The sequence below is a fragment of the Scomber japonicus genome, chromosome 13, assembly GCF_027409825.1.
Source record: "Scomber japonicus isolate fScoJap1 chromosome 13, fScoJap1.pri, whole genome shotgun sequence".
NCBI lineage: Eukaryota > Metazoa > Chordata > Actinopteri > Scombriformes > Scombridae > Scomber > Scomber japonicus.
In genome coordinates, this window is record NC_070590.1 from 24,056,238 (window position 1) to 24,071,898 (window position 15,661).

Sequence of the window (15,661 nt, forward strand, 5' to 3'; positions counted from 1 at the left end):
CATTGGCAAGTGCACTTCAAATGGCAAAGTGGCCCACAGCTTATGATTAAATGGTCTGCAGGCGAAGCCTTTTTGTCTTTTTTTTTTTAGAGAGAGGGAGAGAGCTCTTTCTGAAGGCCAAAGTTAATGCAGTCATAGAAAGAACTCTGATACACTCCCACGTGAAATGGCCATGTGAGGAAAGCCCGGAGGGAGAAAAAGCCTTGAATGAATTTGAGGAAGGAGAGGGAGAGAGAGGGAGAGAGAGAGAGAGAGAGAGAGAGAGAGAGAGAGAGAGAGAGAGAGAGAGAGAGAGAGAGAGAGGGAGAGGGAGAGTGGGAGGGAGGCAGATAGAGAGAAGTTCAAACATTACTGATCCTCAAATATCCTTTTGGTTTCTGGTTCAATTGGAATTCGGCAGTAAGTGTCTGCTAAAAGCTCCATTTTTGTTGCCCTTCCATTGCCGCTGAGCTTTTAGAGTTAGATGATGACAGATTGTGAGCTACCTGATATCCTTCATCATCCTCCCCAGTGGAGGTGTTTGTTCCGCCCCGAGCAAGTCCTCGAGGACTAACAAACAGCTGGCGTGTTTGATGGACTATGGGGAGACATCTGATCTGCCTGGCTTTGCCATAGAGAACGAAAACAACATGTTACAGTAATCAATCAATATGCAAACTGTGTCCTTTCAGTGTGACGATTAACCTTACAGACATCATGGTCATCAAGTCATTTTATCAGCTTGTCATCGTAAATTAGTAAGAATTGTAGGGCGGTGTGAGTGTGAGAGCCTGCAGTGTTTTCCTCAGGTTGGCATATTGCTTTGGATGCTCAATATATCCTCAACAACATTGTCACAACTGTGCTTCAAGCACCCTCGGGGATAAACTCTGTTGTGTGTACTCAAGGGACAAGAGGGAAGGAAAAAGTCTGTGCAGTGCAATCTGATTCATGGTTAAAGGCACACCATCCCTCACAAAGTCATCTAGAGAATATCACCCCAGCTATAAGATCCTTTGAGCGCTGTCATCCATTTTAAACTGAGAGTTGCTCATGTCGGCAGATGTGTTTGTGCATTGTGATTAGATGATTTTGAAATTGCTGTTGGCTGGTTTTAAACTCTTAATATCATATTGGCTGCAGACGGGTGATTCCCAAACTGAGGCCCTGTAAATCCTCAGGAAGTTACAGAAGGTTGGCTGCCAGATGAAGAATAGTTAAATCCTACTGTCATCTTATTTAGTTATTTTGCCATGTCATTATTCTGTGTGTCAAAATGCTTTCACAATCTGCAGTGCAGCTTTGTCCCCATGAATAATCTCTGCTCTGCTCCTTGTTAGTTCCTCTAAATTGAATTCTCTTCTCATTCCTTCGCTCTCATTTTATTTCTTTCCTTTGCTCTCGTGCAATCATTTTGTGGTCATTAGGACCCCAATCTGTCATTTTTTATTTAGAAACAAGCTTCATCTTTTTCTGTCTTTGTACATCACTCTAGATGGGAGTGTAAAAACTGACAATATAACTGCAAATAGCCTAAGATAAGCCATATCAAGAGATAGGAGACATTTCTAACTGCGTACTGCCTTTTAAAGTGAGGTCAGTGGTCATATGAGGATCTTTGTGGAGGTTATGACTTTAAAAGCTTTGAGGAGCTCCACATTTAGACTGATGCTGTGAGTCTCAAGCTGCTACAGACAGTTTATCAGAGGAGGGATCATTTTGTAGTTAAAGTATTGGTCGCTAGGGGGAGGTGTGGCGCCCAGCTGAGACCTCTGAGAAGCCTCTCTTGAAAGAGGAAGACGCTTCTCTTTGGTCACAGCAACATGGTGCCGCACTGAAGGCAATGTGAACGTAAACAAGAGACTCACCTTCTCAAAGACAACTAGTTTCATCATCTGAAACACAGCAGCAGCTGTTATCGGGGGTCCATGGCTCTCAGAGCGGGTTTCCGGCTGATCAGAGGCTCCTCCGTCCTCTCCAGACGAGCCGCTGCGTCTGATCCACATGAATCTGCGTCACGGCTCCTCGCTGCAGGTCCAGCTGATTTTCTCTTATATCATAGCATGGGATACATAACTGTTATATACAGTATGGAGAAGAGTTGACTGTCAATCCAGTGACACACATAGAGGTTTTCAGGGAGCAGCGAGATAAATCAGATCAGGTCACCTCTGCCTTTACTGTGATTTAATAAATGATCAGTGCTGGTTTTAACATATAGGATGGTGTGATGGATGGCAGACAGCACAGACAGAATAAATGACATATAATAATAAGATGTGATTACCATGAGAGGCAGCTGGTTGTGTCAGAAACTACCTGTGGTTTGGACCAATCAGTGTCGCAAATCCAGCTGCCTGGCAAGGTAAGACGGTGATGGACAGATAGTTTATCCAATCACCTGTCCTGTCTGTTTCCATGAACCACTGCTCAGGCAGTGCTGTGTAACAAACCGTATGGCCATCAAGTTCAAGATATGAGGTGATAAAAGTGGTTTCCTATCACCCGTGACCCTTACTGTCTCTGCTTGACAAGGCAACAGTATTAACACATGTAGTCTATTTAAAAAGAAAAGCATAGAAATAATGCAAGCAAGCATTCAGACCTGCTCCCTATGTAGGTTTAAAGGGTTCAACCTTAAGTATTCTTATCTCTAGGTGATTATACACAAATGAAAACATGCGTATGAATATTATATTCCATTTCTGCCAGGTCCGCTCTGCTAGATGCCACTAAATTCTACACACTGCACCTTTAATGGATATTTGACCTTTACTGTGTGGAAGAATGTGTGTGCAGAGTTTGACTTGCAAATATTTTTCCATTTCTAAAGTTTAAGTGTTGTCTCCTGCTTCACTGTAAAGTTCAGTGTCAGTGTTTGTGCACTGGAGGCTTCAAGTTTCCACACTTGTGTAAGTTGATTACTGGATCCAAACTGGTAGTGATGTCATGAATCATGTTTGTAGGTTAAATTCTGATTTAAGGTGAAAACAGCCTTCTAGTGTCAGACTGTGCACATGCATCATTCTGCACAGTGAAGCTCAAACATCCAACCGAAAGATGAGGAAAAACACATTTTTGAGGTGAACCGGCTTCAAGTTGGTTCATCCTGCATTATGTATCTGTTTACTTTTGAACTGAGGCTGCTTATTTTCATCAAAGATTGGCCTGTAAATAATTTTCTCAGAACATGAGATGATAATTAGGTCTGTAAAATATTTTTAAAAAGGTTAAAACTGTCAATCACAATTTTGCATTTGTGAGCCTGACAATGAAATTCAGTGTTTAATCTCATTCACAGTCATATAAAACAGTGAAGATCAGCAAATCCTCACATATGAGCACCTGAAACCAGCAAATTACTTAAAAGAGTAATCCATTATTAAGATTACTGCCACTTTTCTAATGATTAAGTATTTGATTATTTGACTAATTGTTTCAGCGGTAGTTTGAAATACTTTACACTTTGTATTCTTTTTGCTATAACTATTAAAGAGTTTAACTCAGGCGTGAGCTGGTTCAGTGATTCATTTTATGGACACATTTACGATCATGACCATCTAAATGCGTCATTATATTGTTTTGCATTAACATCCGAGTAAGCATAACACATCAGTTACCTTGCTGATCTACTGGCAGCAGAGTGATGAAGATGTTGATGATGTCTTTACAGGAAATGCCGCCTGCGGCCGAGGAGGGGGGAACACATTTATCTTCACTCCTGCCTGTTTTATTACATCAGAGGCATTTCTGAGCAGACTGGCGAAAGGCAAACCGGCAGAGTCAGACAGCGGCTTTGATCGACTCCCAGCCTACGTTCCACCGGACAGCGGTAATCAGACCACCGCCTCAGAGACCCAACTAATCCCTAAACTCATCTGCACATTCTGGCTGTCAGATTTACTCTCATTATCTCTCTAATCATTCATTTTACTTGTGTTTCATTTCTCAGCTGAACAATTATCTTTGTTACTGAGACATCCAGATCAGCCCGACAACTCAAAGGTTTTAAAAGTGGCTATAATTGGCGCCCCAAATGCAGGGAAGTCCACGCTGTCCAACCAGCTCCTTGGCAAAAAGGTCTCACTCTTATCTGTCCCAACTGTCTATTAAACCTGCACACTATAAAGTATCTGTGTCACTGAAGAGGAGGCAGTGCTCACTATATTCTAAAGTCTATCATCATTTCTTAAAGGTGTTTGCTGTGTCCAAGAAAGTACACACCACACGCTCACGTGCCCTGGCTGTCCTCACGGAGGAAGACACACAGATAGTAAGATGCTTCTTCACGTCTCTTCTTTTATAATTTAATAACGCTGTTCAAATGCCAAAAGTCAATGTGTGTGTGTGTGTGTGTGTGTGTGTGTGTGTGTGTGTGTGTGTATTATTTTGTAGATTTTACTGGACACACCTGGTCTCACCACTCCATCAAAAGTCAAAAGGTGACTCTCTTTTTTCTATTTTATTGTTAAAGTCTGTAGTCTTCATGTAATATTATCATACAAGCTAACACATGCACGGACCCTGTGTGTGTTCTCAGACACCAGCTGGAGAAGTCTCTGCTCATTGATCCCTGGAACACAGTTAAAGAAGCAGATCTACGTATGACATCATTTTACTCCCACTGAGCCATTCATGAGTTCGACCTGTGCTAGATTTTTAGGGATTGAATGCTAAATTGTAACTGTGTCCGTTCTCAGTGGTAGTCATGGTGGATGTGGCGGACAGATGGATGTGCGGCCAGCTTGACTTTGAGGTGCTCAAATGCCTGGCACAGAACCCGCTCATCCCAGCGGTCCTGGTCCTCAATAAGGTATTCTCACACTATTATCTAGGCATCCTTCACACAAGCAGTATTTTTTGTTCCACATGTGTAAAGCAATAAGCAGACTGACACTATAGGTTTGCATGTGCAATTTTAGAGGCTATTTTCAGCAGTAGGAATAAAATATATCAGATTTTGGTATTATAGATATTATCACTATATATTCCTTTTAAAGCTTCCTAAAACATTCACAAAGAAATGTTTGTGCTCTCAGCTGCTCTGAAGGTCTTCCACATATCTTCATTAACGCTCTTCTGCCTTTTAAGGTGGACCTGTTGAAAACTAAGGACAGGCTGCTGGACATCACTGCAGACTTGACCTGTGGAATAGTTAACGGTCGTAAATTGCGGGTCAAGCCGGTGATCAAGCCCCAGTGGACTGATAAGAGACCCCAGAAGGAATCAGAGTTGTCGGTTGAGGAGGGCGACGCAGAGTTAGACTCTGTGCTGAGCAAAGAACAGCTGAAGAAGCTAAAGAGTCAGCGGGGTTGGGCTTACTTCAAGGATGTCTTCATGCTCTCATCTGTGGACAGAGAGGACGTGGGGACGCTAAAGGTATGTCTTAGATTAGATTTCCACAATATCCAAGTTTTTAGTTTTGGTTCTATTTTATGATAGTAACCAAGCTTTTATGTCCTTCTCCTAGAGCTACTTCATGTGTGCAGCCAAGCCAGGACCATGGCAGTACCACAGTGATGTCCTGACCGACCAGAGTCCAGAAGTAGTCTGCACCAACATGATTAGAGAGAAGCTGCTGGAGTATCTGCCCCAGGAAGTGCCCTATTCATTGACACAGGTGACTAATAAAGCTATGCTGCAGGGGATTTACCAGAATCACAAACTGACAACACCATCACATCCCACTGAGCTGATTCCCCAGCCTCCACCTGCTCCACTCCTGCTTTTCCCCAGCCTCCACCTGCTCCACTCCTGCTTGTCTACTCACTCTGGACTGCCTTTTTGTCCGTGTCATTGCCAAATCTGATGTTATTGTCATTCTGTGTGTGTTACTCATCGTGTTAGTCATCATTTCCTGCTGCAGTGTAGAATCACACCAACGAGTCACAGTGTGTCATGTGGTGGGAATGACTACACATTTGTCACTTACATATATCGCAGTCAGGCTCATGTGATCTTTGTGATGTTTAATACACAAGCAAAGACTTCTGGGATATTTAGTTATAGCCAATGATTGTTAACATTTGAATGTCTCTTTCAGACTATTGAACTCTGGCAAACTGCAGAAAATGGCGATCTCGATATTTCTGTGAAACTTTACGCCAAGAAAGACACTCACATGGTAAGTGCTCTCTGCTCATTTATGCTTAATCATCCCTGTAAGTCAGCAGAGGAAACACTGAAGCATTTTATTTCGGTCATCAAACTCAAATACACATGTACAAACAAAGTAAACAATCATATGTCCTTGTTCCTTGTCCTTCAGCTTCATTAGAAATAGTGACAAGCCAAAAAGGGAAAAATCATAAAAGTAAAAAGAAATAAAGAAATATAGAAAAGGTGTAGGCTGAAGCATTTACTTACAACACTGACCCTTTTGATATTAGTCCTTCAATAGATCCCAACGAACATAACAAACACAACATATTTCTAATAATTGGCTATATATATATATAATGCACATGTAATAATACAGTGAAAATATACAAATATTTCCTTATAGATGCATAGTTATACATCACCAAGTTTCTTATACATAAAGTAATTCATTACAATTACAATACAATAATATTCATGCCTCAGTTTTATATTTATTATTATATTATAATTATATTACAATCATCTTATTTTTATTTTTATTTTTTTAAAGTCCAGGTAGTGTGTAGTAGGGATTTGTCTTCAACTTGAGAAAAATAAAAAGCTAAAAATAACTCAAGCTCAAACGGTCACTAAGGCACCTCAGGTGTGAATTTTATGCAGGGAGAAAAGTGCAGTGTCCAGGCAAGCATGATGTTTCTTTGGTTGATTCTAGTATTTTACAAGCAGACAAAGAACACTGGCGTCTCTCTTGCCCTGCTGAAAAACCATATGCCCTTCCTGGAGACTGCTGATCCTCTACCTGTCTACCTATAGAGATAAATTCACCTCTGTGCCCCAAGCTGCCCAGTGCCTTCAAAATAAAAGCATTAAGCAGTACTCAACCAAATTTACACTAATATTATAATCAAATTAATTAAGCTGTATTCTTCAAAACAAACAGCAACGAAAAATACATAAATCAGTTATAAATTATTAATTTAACAGGAACAACAAATAGCTCCAACATAGTGTATGGCACATTATATTCCACACATCCTTTAACTGATCAACATCTTTGCTTTGAATTCATTCTACTCTTTGTTCTTATAAACATGCACATTCCTCTCTAATTCATACTAACTAATTCGAGTTTGGCCTCCATCTTATTTTTAACTTTATACATAACAACTGTGCAATTTTATAATCCACCATTGGCGTCATACTGGGAGAAGTAAAAGAACGGGATGACTATCAGCAGGTCGTTTTAGAAGTTTACTTATGTTTCTGGAGGTTTGCCAAAACCCCAAATCATTACAGAAGTCAATCATGCATGTTTTTAATCAGATGCGATGAGAATGCTGTTTGACTGATTCGAGACAGCCAGGTGGCAAACACACAACCAGAGGAAGTGACACCTGAAGCTTCTCCGATGGCTTCTGACATCTAGTTGCCCTTTTTTCACATACCTCCAAATTCCTCCCTTTTTTTTCTTTCTGTTTTTAACATGTAAATATTTGAGCAGCCTTTCTAAGCCATCCATATTTAATGGCAAAGAGTATTTGCAGCTACATCTACGGTGCTGAAATGTTTCAAGGCCGATGACCTCCGAGAACAGTGACTCAGACCGGGCACCATTCTTCAGCTTTTACATTGAACACAGGAGTGAGTGAAGAAACATAGACGGGGCAGAGCTCACAGACTAGCTACCATAGAAATGGAATCTTTTGCATATTTTGAAAATTCCTGATTTAAAACGATCTTTCCCAGTTTTCTTTGACTACGTCGAAAAAATATATATTTTTTGGAGTTCAACAGCTCAAGTGATCTTGTAGATGGGGAAACAAGAGAGGTAAAATACATTATAGTGTTTATAGGTGTTCAAGTGAATGATCATAAGAGAAAATATAAAAGAAAATGTTTGAATCTTTGCTGAGTTCTTTTGTGGGTTTAGATTTTTACATAACATCTGATTAAATATTCCTCATAAAGCAGTTTGGATGACTGCAATAAAGAAATATGTGTATTGTTTCATTAGTTTGTGTGGCATGGGAGCAATAATATGCTGAACATTTAATCAACCAGAATGCATTTTGTCATATTAAACGTGACTCTATGAAACCATCTGATATACCTAGTGATATATTTATTGATATCTGTGACAGTGTTCGTTGCAGTAGCTATTCAGTGACGCCTGACTTTGTTGTATTTCTCACATCTGCAGAAGATGGTGATCGGCACAGCTGGCCAGATGGTAGCACGGATCGCTCGTGAGGCCGGCGAGGACCTGAGTCAAGTCTTCCTGAGGGAAGTGAGGGTGAAGCTCTCCGTCAAGCTGAGGAAATGAGGAAAGATGAAGAGCTGGAATCAGACCCTGCCAGATTTGAAGATGACTCCGCTTGTGTTTATCTCTCTGAAGGACAGACCCGAAGCGGAGAGTGACAAATGAGATGTCATCATGAGTCAGACGTATATCCCAGAGACCCAGAGATCTGTGGAGAAATGAACTCTAAACTTGATATCATCTGTTTTCATGCATCAGCAGCATCCTTTTATGTAGTCTCATGAGACATTATTAAAGATGTTTATGTAAAGATGTAACTTATAAGATGCTGCTATTGTACTGGAGCAAATTCATGCAGAAATGATCTAAATATCCAAGAAAATATGTCGATTAAAAGCAGCTTTCACAAGCTCCAGAGTCGACTGTAATGGATTATTGGCGTTTATTTAGCAGTAATATATTTTTAGGCAACAAACATGACACAGGCTCTCATCAAATGGATGTTTTGACACAAGTTTGACAGTGTGTGCATGGCTGAGCAGGTTTGGCAAGCTGTGAAAAAAGGCTGATGGTTTATCTTTGGCTCTCAGAGCTTTTTACTTGGCGGGCACCTCGTGCAAACATGGACTGTAGATAAACCGAAGTGGGACCTGCACAGTCATGTTCACTCAAATGTCCCTGATGTACCATCCACCCTTGTTCCTTCCACTCCCACATCACTTTAGCCTCCTCCGCTTGCCTTTGAAGTGTGGCCATCCATCCCTGCGACTATCACTTTTTTTTGTTCTGCTGCTTTCTTTCCTTTTTCTCCCTCCTCTCCCCCCTCCTCCTTCCCCTCTTGCTTTTTTGGCTCTTATAAAGCCCAGCTCTGCCCCCGAGGGCTGACTTGTCTCCCTAATGGATAGCAAAATGGAGCACTAACCTGATGCTAAAATGGGTCAGATAATGGTGATTAGATTCATTCCTGCTGCCTGTGAGTTAACTCAACGGTTACTCTATCCGGGGCATCTTGATGAATAACCAGTTAGTAGCCTAAAGCAAGGGCAAAGAGAGAGATAGAGAGAGGGGGGGTGGAGGTAGAGGCCTTGAATGTCTTAGAGAAGCTGTGTCAGCCCCTGAAGCTCTCCCTGCTCTCTGCAAACGGCTGCTTCCCAGTGATTAGACAAGCCGGCTGCGCAGCAGAGATCACCACTTAGACAAGCCAACTGCTGCTCGAAAAATATTAAAGTTGATGCACGTCAGCAGGCACATTAAAGCAATCCTTCAAACGCCAGTAAATTACAATGCTGATACCCCGCTTTATATGCGTTTTCTTCTCTTTTTTCTCTTTAAAAAAAAAAACCACACACACACATTTGTTTTTTTGGTCGGGAACCGTAAGCTTTATTTCACATGCATCCTCAAGTACATCTCAAAAATGGGATCAAAAGATATTAGAACAATTGAATGTGTCCCATGAAGCTCATGAATAATACACCAATCACACATTTTTCCTTTCCTGCTGGTCCAGATGAGATTGAGCGAGGGCCATAGAACCCTTACCATTACTAAAAACTCAGTAATGGTAACGGTTTGACGGCCCTCCTCTAAAGCGTGTGCAGCCTGCCAGTCCGTTAGGCCTGAGAGTGTGCTGATAGTGCCGGAGGGAGTGATGAAACCCTGGATAGTACATCATCTATACTGTAGTGTCTCTTTAATAAACTTACAGTATAAGATGATATCCTGTCCGGGGCACAAGGCATAACCATATAAGCAGCGTGTTCACACTTTTTTTCTTTTTATCTGCAAGATGAAGGTAGAAGACTCATTAGTGATGCATTCAAAGAAGGTCAACCAAGACAATGAAAATGTTAATAACATGGTAAAACTGCTCTTAAATTAATATATTTTAAAAAAGGAATGTATTTAAATGCCAGTTATAAGAAAAGTTAATTTATAAAAAAGTCTGCCTTTCTTCATGTGATACTCACCTCACCACTCGTCTTTTAAAGGCATCTTTTTTGGTTCCATGGCACTTTTCCTCTTGTTCGTATTTCAAGGCAGCTATGCATCTATGTCAGGTTCAAAACTCCTCACTGATGTCTCCTGTTTGGCCCCGGCACTTAAAGGCCCTCTGCCTCATTAGCATACTGCGATGACATCTGGGGTGGATCAGACAGCACGGGGTTGAACTTTTTCTTATCTTATCCTAACCTGACTGCTTCTGTCCACCAATGGTCCACACCCTTAATCTACCCAACTGGACTTTGCAAAAGAACTGCATGTGAATCCCATTTTATAACTGCGTCAACTGTGTGCTATAAAATATTTTAATCATTGCAGGTAAAAAGTCCACCAATTTGCCATTTTTTATATTTTCTAATTTCATTTTGCACCAGAGTTTATTTTTAAACCTAACTTAATATTCTTCATGTCTAAAGCCACTTTACAGAGTTTATGTAGTTGAGTTTTGACCTCTGTTGGTCACACACGCCTAATTAAAATCACCCAGCAGAAACAAGCTGATGTCACAAGCCAAAACAGGTTTTCTCTGTTGTCTATTAAAAAAAGCTTTGAGCTTTATCTCACACTGCTGTAATAAATCTAATGTTCACCATGGCTTAAGTCCCCTGAATCTCATAGCTCTTTGGATTTATGCATGATGGTTTCATGGATTGCGGTTTAATACTAAGATATGTCAGCTGATGTCATGTTATCTGACTTATTAAACTTTCTTTTTTCCATGTGCTCAGCTCAGATTCCAGGATATGAAGAGCTAAGATCCGTTTTTTATTGGATATGTCACACAGACACAGCACATCAAATTCACAGCATTTCATTATTTCAAATGGGCTGGTCTGGACTTTGATAGAGCAGGTTACCTGCTGCAGTTTGTCTTTAATCCCTGACAGTTTGTCTGCATCCTTTAAACTGTTTTTGGGAAAGAAAATAAGTCTTTCAGGGGACTTTGCCCTCATACCTTCTGCTACAAACTCACTCAATTCAAAAGCCCAAACAGCTGCAAAAGCTTGTTCAGGTGTAATTGAACATGATTGGAGTCATGTAGTGCAGGATATACACGAGTATACACAATATAGTACCTCTTTTTCAGGTATGGAGTATAGTGAACTCACTGATGAATGCACCTGCTCTGAGGCTGAATCATTAACATGGAGAATATTCATAGTAAACCTTCGTCTTCAGTTACAGGTTCATCTATCAAAGCTGCACACTGTATGTAGAATAATGCAATGATTCATTTCACTTTCTACATCTTTGTTTATGGATGCTGTATGTGAATTATAACGTTCTTATGGTAGGTCGGGGGTGAGGTGGGACACGGCAGTTGCCATGGTAACACACTGCCTAGTTTGGGTGTGGGACTTGGTTGAGGGTGTGAGAGGTCCTTCTGCAGACACAGATAAAGGTGGAGGTGGGACTATCTGGGTGGTTGGCTCTCCCTCTAACTTGTTATCTGCTGCATAAACGTGGCTGCTTTCTCCACACATTTACGTTTGTAAGAGATAAGTTTTTTAATTCTTTGCTGCTGGTAAAGACAAAAAGGAGCTCTTGATGTGCAACAATCCGGCTGGATCCAAAGTAATCAGGGAAACTTGTTGGGGGCTAATTTAAGTTTTCTTGTTTAATTTGTGGGGGTTTTGCATAATAAAACAAAGATACATGCTGTCTTAATGCTATTACATCATGTTGTACCCCCCCTCCCCCCAATCCCCTATTCCTCCACAACATTTTTTATCTTTTTCAAGTGTCACCTCGCTACTTCCTCTCCATTCTCAACCCTTACCCTGCGCACTCATCGGCTCACATCAGAGCAAAAATACAAGATTGTGAATAAAAGGTTAATTAGTTTGAGACATGAATGGTTGCACTATAACACTATTTTGCACTCATTTCATTAAAACATTCATCAAGATGAGCATTTGTGCACTGGATCTTAACCTGTGAGGCTCACTCATATTCATTCTGACTTTTTGGTTGGGATTTACTGAGAACAGGATTATGACTGTAATCACAAAGGTGGAAGAACAGTAACCTTCTTAAGTTAAAGCTAAATTGTATCTAAACACTGCATGATGAGGGGTTCAAGTCAAGAGAAAGAAGTACACGTTGGTAGTAACATGTGCACAAGGGAAGCACATCAGTACAGAGTGATCTAAACAGAGGCAACGTTTTCAGTGTGTATGTACAGACTACACTTCACCTTTACATACTGTTTATATTCTGACTCATAATCAGTCTCTACATCAATCACATTCATAATTCCCCGTCAGTCATTAATGAAGATCGTATTCTATTCATTTATGGAAAAAAAGACATTTAAAATCATTATTTTATGATCCAGGAGAACATTTTATAGAATATAAAGAAATAATACAGCAACAAGTTTGAATGCTGATGTAATCAAAACAAGTCAAATTTGGACATTTTCATACATGAAAATGAGTATCAGCTGCATAAAAGTTGAAAAAAAAATGATGTGTTTTATTCCATTCCAGTTTTTGTATATTCAGGGTCACATTAGGAGAAGTCCACCCAGAGAAAATGAATATAGAGTGTTTTTACAGCTCTTAAATGTAAAAATGGGGTAAATTTGACCCTGAACAGTATGCCAGGGTTAAATGGTAAATGGAAGCTGAAGCTCCATTTGATGTATGTGTATTCAAAAGGTTTGCCAACCAAAAAATATATATTATTAAATAAAACTAGCCTATGAATAACAGCCAAAATTGGCAAGAGACAAGTTTTGTAACACTAATGATGATTTTTTTTGTTTCTAAAGACATGTGCTGACAGTGACACTGGACTAAAGGGTGATTAGATGGTAACATGTTCTCATGATGAAAATTCATCTGAATTTAAAACAGTAGAGTGAATCAAAGACTGAGGCGCAGACTTTAATACATTTTGATTTTTGTTCAGGCAGCTGTAACACATTTTAAACTGTGTTTCCATGCATTGCTTTTCATGTACTGTTACAACACAGTGAGAACACATTGTGAAAAAGGCAAGGCAAGGCAGTTTTATTTATATAGCACATTTCATACACAATGGCAACTCAATGTGCTTTACATAAAACAGAAAAACATGCAATTTGAGAAACATTAAAACATACAATTACCCCCCCCCCCCCCACCCCCATAATAAAAACAAAGTACAGAAAAATAGAAAGACAGAAATAAAATGCTAGAATAGAGCATATTTGCTTTAAAATCATTAAAAGGACATAGAGTGCAAATGAAAGATTAAAATGTAAAGTGCTTTAAAGGAGCTCAATCATAAGCACAGGAGAAGAGAAGTGTTTTTAACCTGGATTTAAAAGTGTTCACAGTTGGGGCTGATTTCAGTTCTGTTGGTAGTTTGTTCCAGTTGTGTGCAGCATAACAGCTAAAAGCTGCTTCACCATGTTTAGTTTGAACTCTGGGCTCAACTATCTGACCTGAGTCAGTAGATCTCACAGCTCTACTGGGTTTATATTCTACTAACATGTCATTCATGTATGCTGGACCTAAACCATTCAGTGATTTGTAGACCAGTAGCAGAACTTTAAAATCTATTCTATAGCTGACTGGGAGCCAGTGTAAAGACTTTAGAACTGACTGGGAGCCAGTGTAGAGACTTTAGAACTGACTGGGAGCCAGTGTAAAGACTTTAGAACTGACTGGGAGCCAGTGTAGAGACTTTAGAACTGACTGGGAGCCAGTGTAGAGACTTTAGAACTGACTGGGAGCCAGTGTAAAGACTTTAGAACTGACTGGGAGCCAGTGTAAAGACTTTAGAACTGACTGGGAGCCAGTGTAAAGACTTTAGAGCTGACTGGGAGCCAGTGTAAAGACTTGAGAACTGACTGGGAGCCAGTGTAAAGACTTTAGAACTGACTGGGAGCCAGTGTAAAGACTTTAGAACTGGAGTACTGTGCTCTGATCTCTTTGTTCTGGTTAAAACTCGAGCTGCAGCGTTCTGAATGAGCTGCAGCTGTTTAATGCTTTTTTGTGGGAGTCCAGTCAGAAGACCGTTACAGTAGTCGAGTCTACTTGAGATGAAAGCATGAATCAACTTCTCCTGGTCTGTTTGAGACATAAAACCCTTCACTCTGGATATGTTCTTTAGCTGATAGAAGGCTGTTTTGGTGATTGATTTGATATGAGTCCTGTCCAAGTTTCCAACCTGTTACAACAACAGTATAGTGTGATCCACAGTGTCAAACGCAGCACTGAGATCCAACAGAACCAGAACTGACACCTTGCCTGAGTCAGTGTTCAACCTTATGTCATTTAACACTCTAATAAGAGCTGTTTCTGTACTGTGGTTAGGTCGGAAGCCTGATTGAAATTTGTCAAAAAGGCCACTGGAGTTCAAGAAATTGCTGAGTTGATTAAAAACCACTTTCTCAACGATCTTGGCTATAAAAGGAAGATTTGAGATAGGTCTGTAGTTGGTTAACATGGAAGCATCCAGTGTTCTCTTTTTTAAGAGTGGCTTAATGGCAGTTACTTTTAGGGGTTTAGGAAACGTGCCTGATTGAATTGAGTTATTTATTACTTGTCGCAAATCTATTTGGACAGAGTTCACAATAGTTTTTAAAAAGTCTGTTGGCATTGTGTCAAGACAGCATGTTGATGGTTTTAGATGCTGCACTGTTTCCTCTTTTGGTCAACTGTTTTAAATTCTGACATCACAGTTGAGTTATTCCTGGGAGGTCTTAGGGATTGCATCATTTTATTGTTTTGTTGATTTGTGTTGATATTTAACCTTATGGATTTATTTCACTGAAAAAGCAAATTCATTGCATTTTTCTGTGGAAAGGAGTTCTGGAGCTATCTGTTGAGGGGGGTTTGTAAGCTTATCAACTGTAGCAAACAGAGTACGAGTGTTGTTGATGTTCTTATTAATCATTTCAGAAAAGTGTCGCTGTCTAGCTTTGAGTAACTCATAGTTAAAATTACAAAGACTGTGTTTGTAGAGGTCAAGGTTTTCTCCACTTCCGCTCTACTTTCCTGCATTCTGTTTTTGAAGCCTTTACCATCATAGTCTTCCTCCATGGTGTTTTCTTTCTGATCAGGGTCGTCTTAGTTTTAATAGGTGCAACAGCATCCATGACATTTGAGATTTTCCAGTTAAATTTATCCAGGAGTTCATCAACTGACTCTGCACTCATAGTTGGTGACATAGCTATAGCCTTCATAAACTTTGCACTGGTATTCTCATTTATGTACCTTCTCCTAACAGACACAGAGGTTAACTGAACATCTGGAATGATCTGTAAGTCAAAGAACACACAGAAATGATCAGAAAGAGCCAAGTCCTTAACATCAACAGAAG

General features: G+C 40.1%; 1 protein-coding gene across 1 annotated transcript; it reads left to right on the forward strand.

The window, feature by feature from the left end:
- The first annotated feature begins 1,809 nt into the window (after nt 1-1,809).
- On the forward strand, nt 1,810-8,747 carry eral1 (Era-like 12S mitochondrial rRNA chaperone 1). The gene is made up of 11 exons (XM_053331573.1): nt 1,810-2,013; nt 3,653-3,811; nt 3,932-4,059; nt 4,175-4,252; nt 4,375-4,421; nt 4,520-4,581; nt 4,680-4,792; nt 5,071-5,358; nt 5,450-5,599; nt 6,023-6,103; nt 8,282-8,747. The coding sequence occupies exons 1-11, from the start codon at nt 1,908-1,910 to the stop codon at nt 8,402-8,404; spliced, it is 1,335 nt and encodes a 444-aa protein (XP_053187548.1). The 5' UTR covers nt 1,810-1,907; the 3' UTR covers nt 8,405-8,747.
- Nucleotides 8,748-15,661: the final 6,914 nt, after the last annotated feature.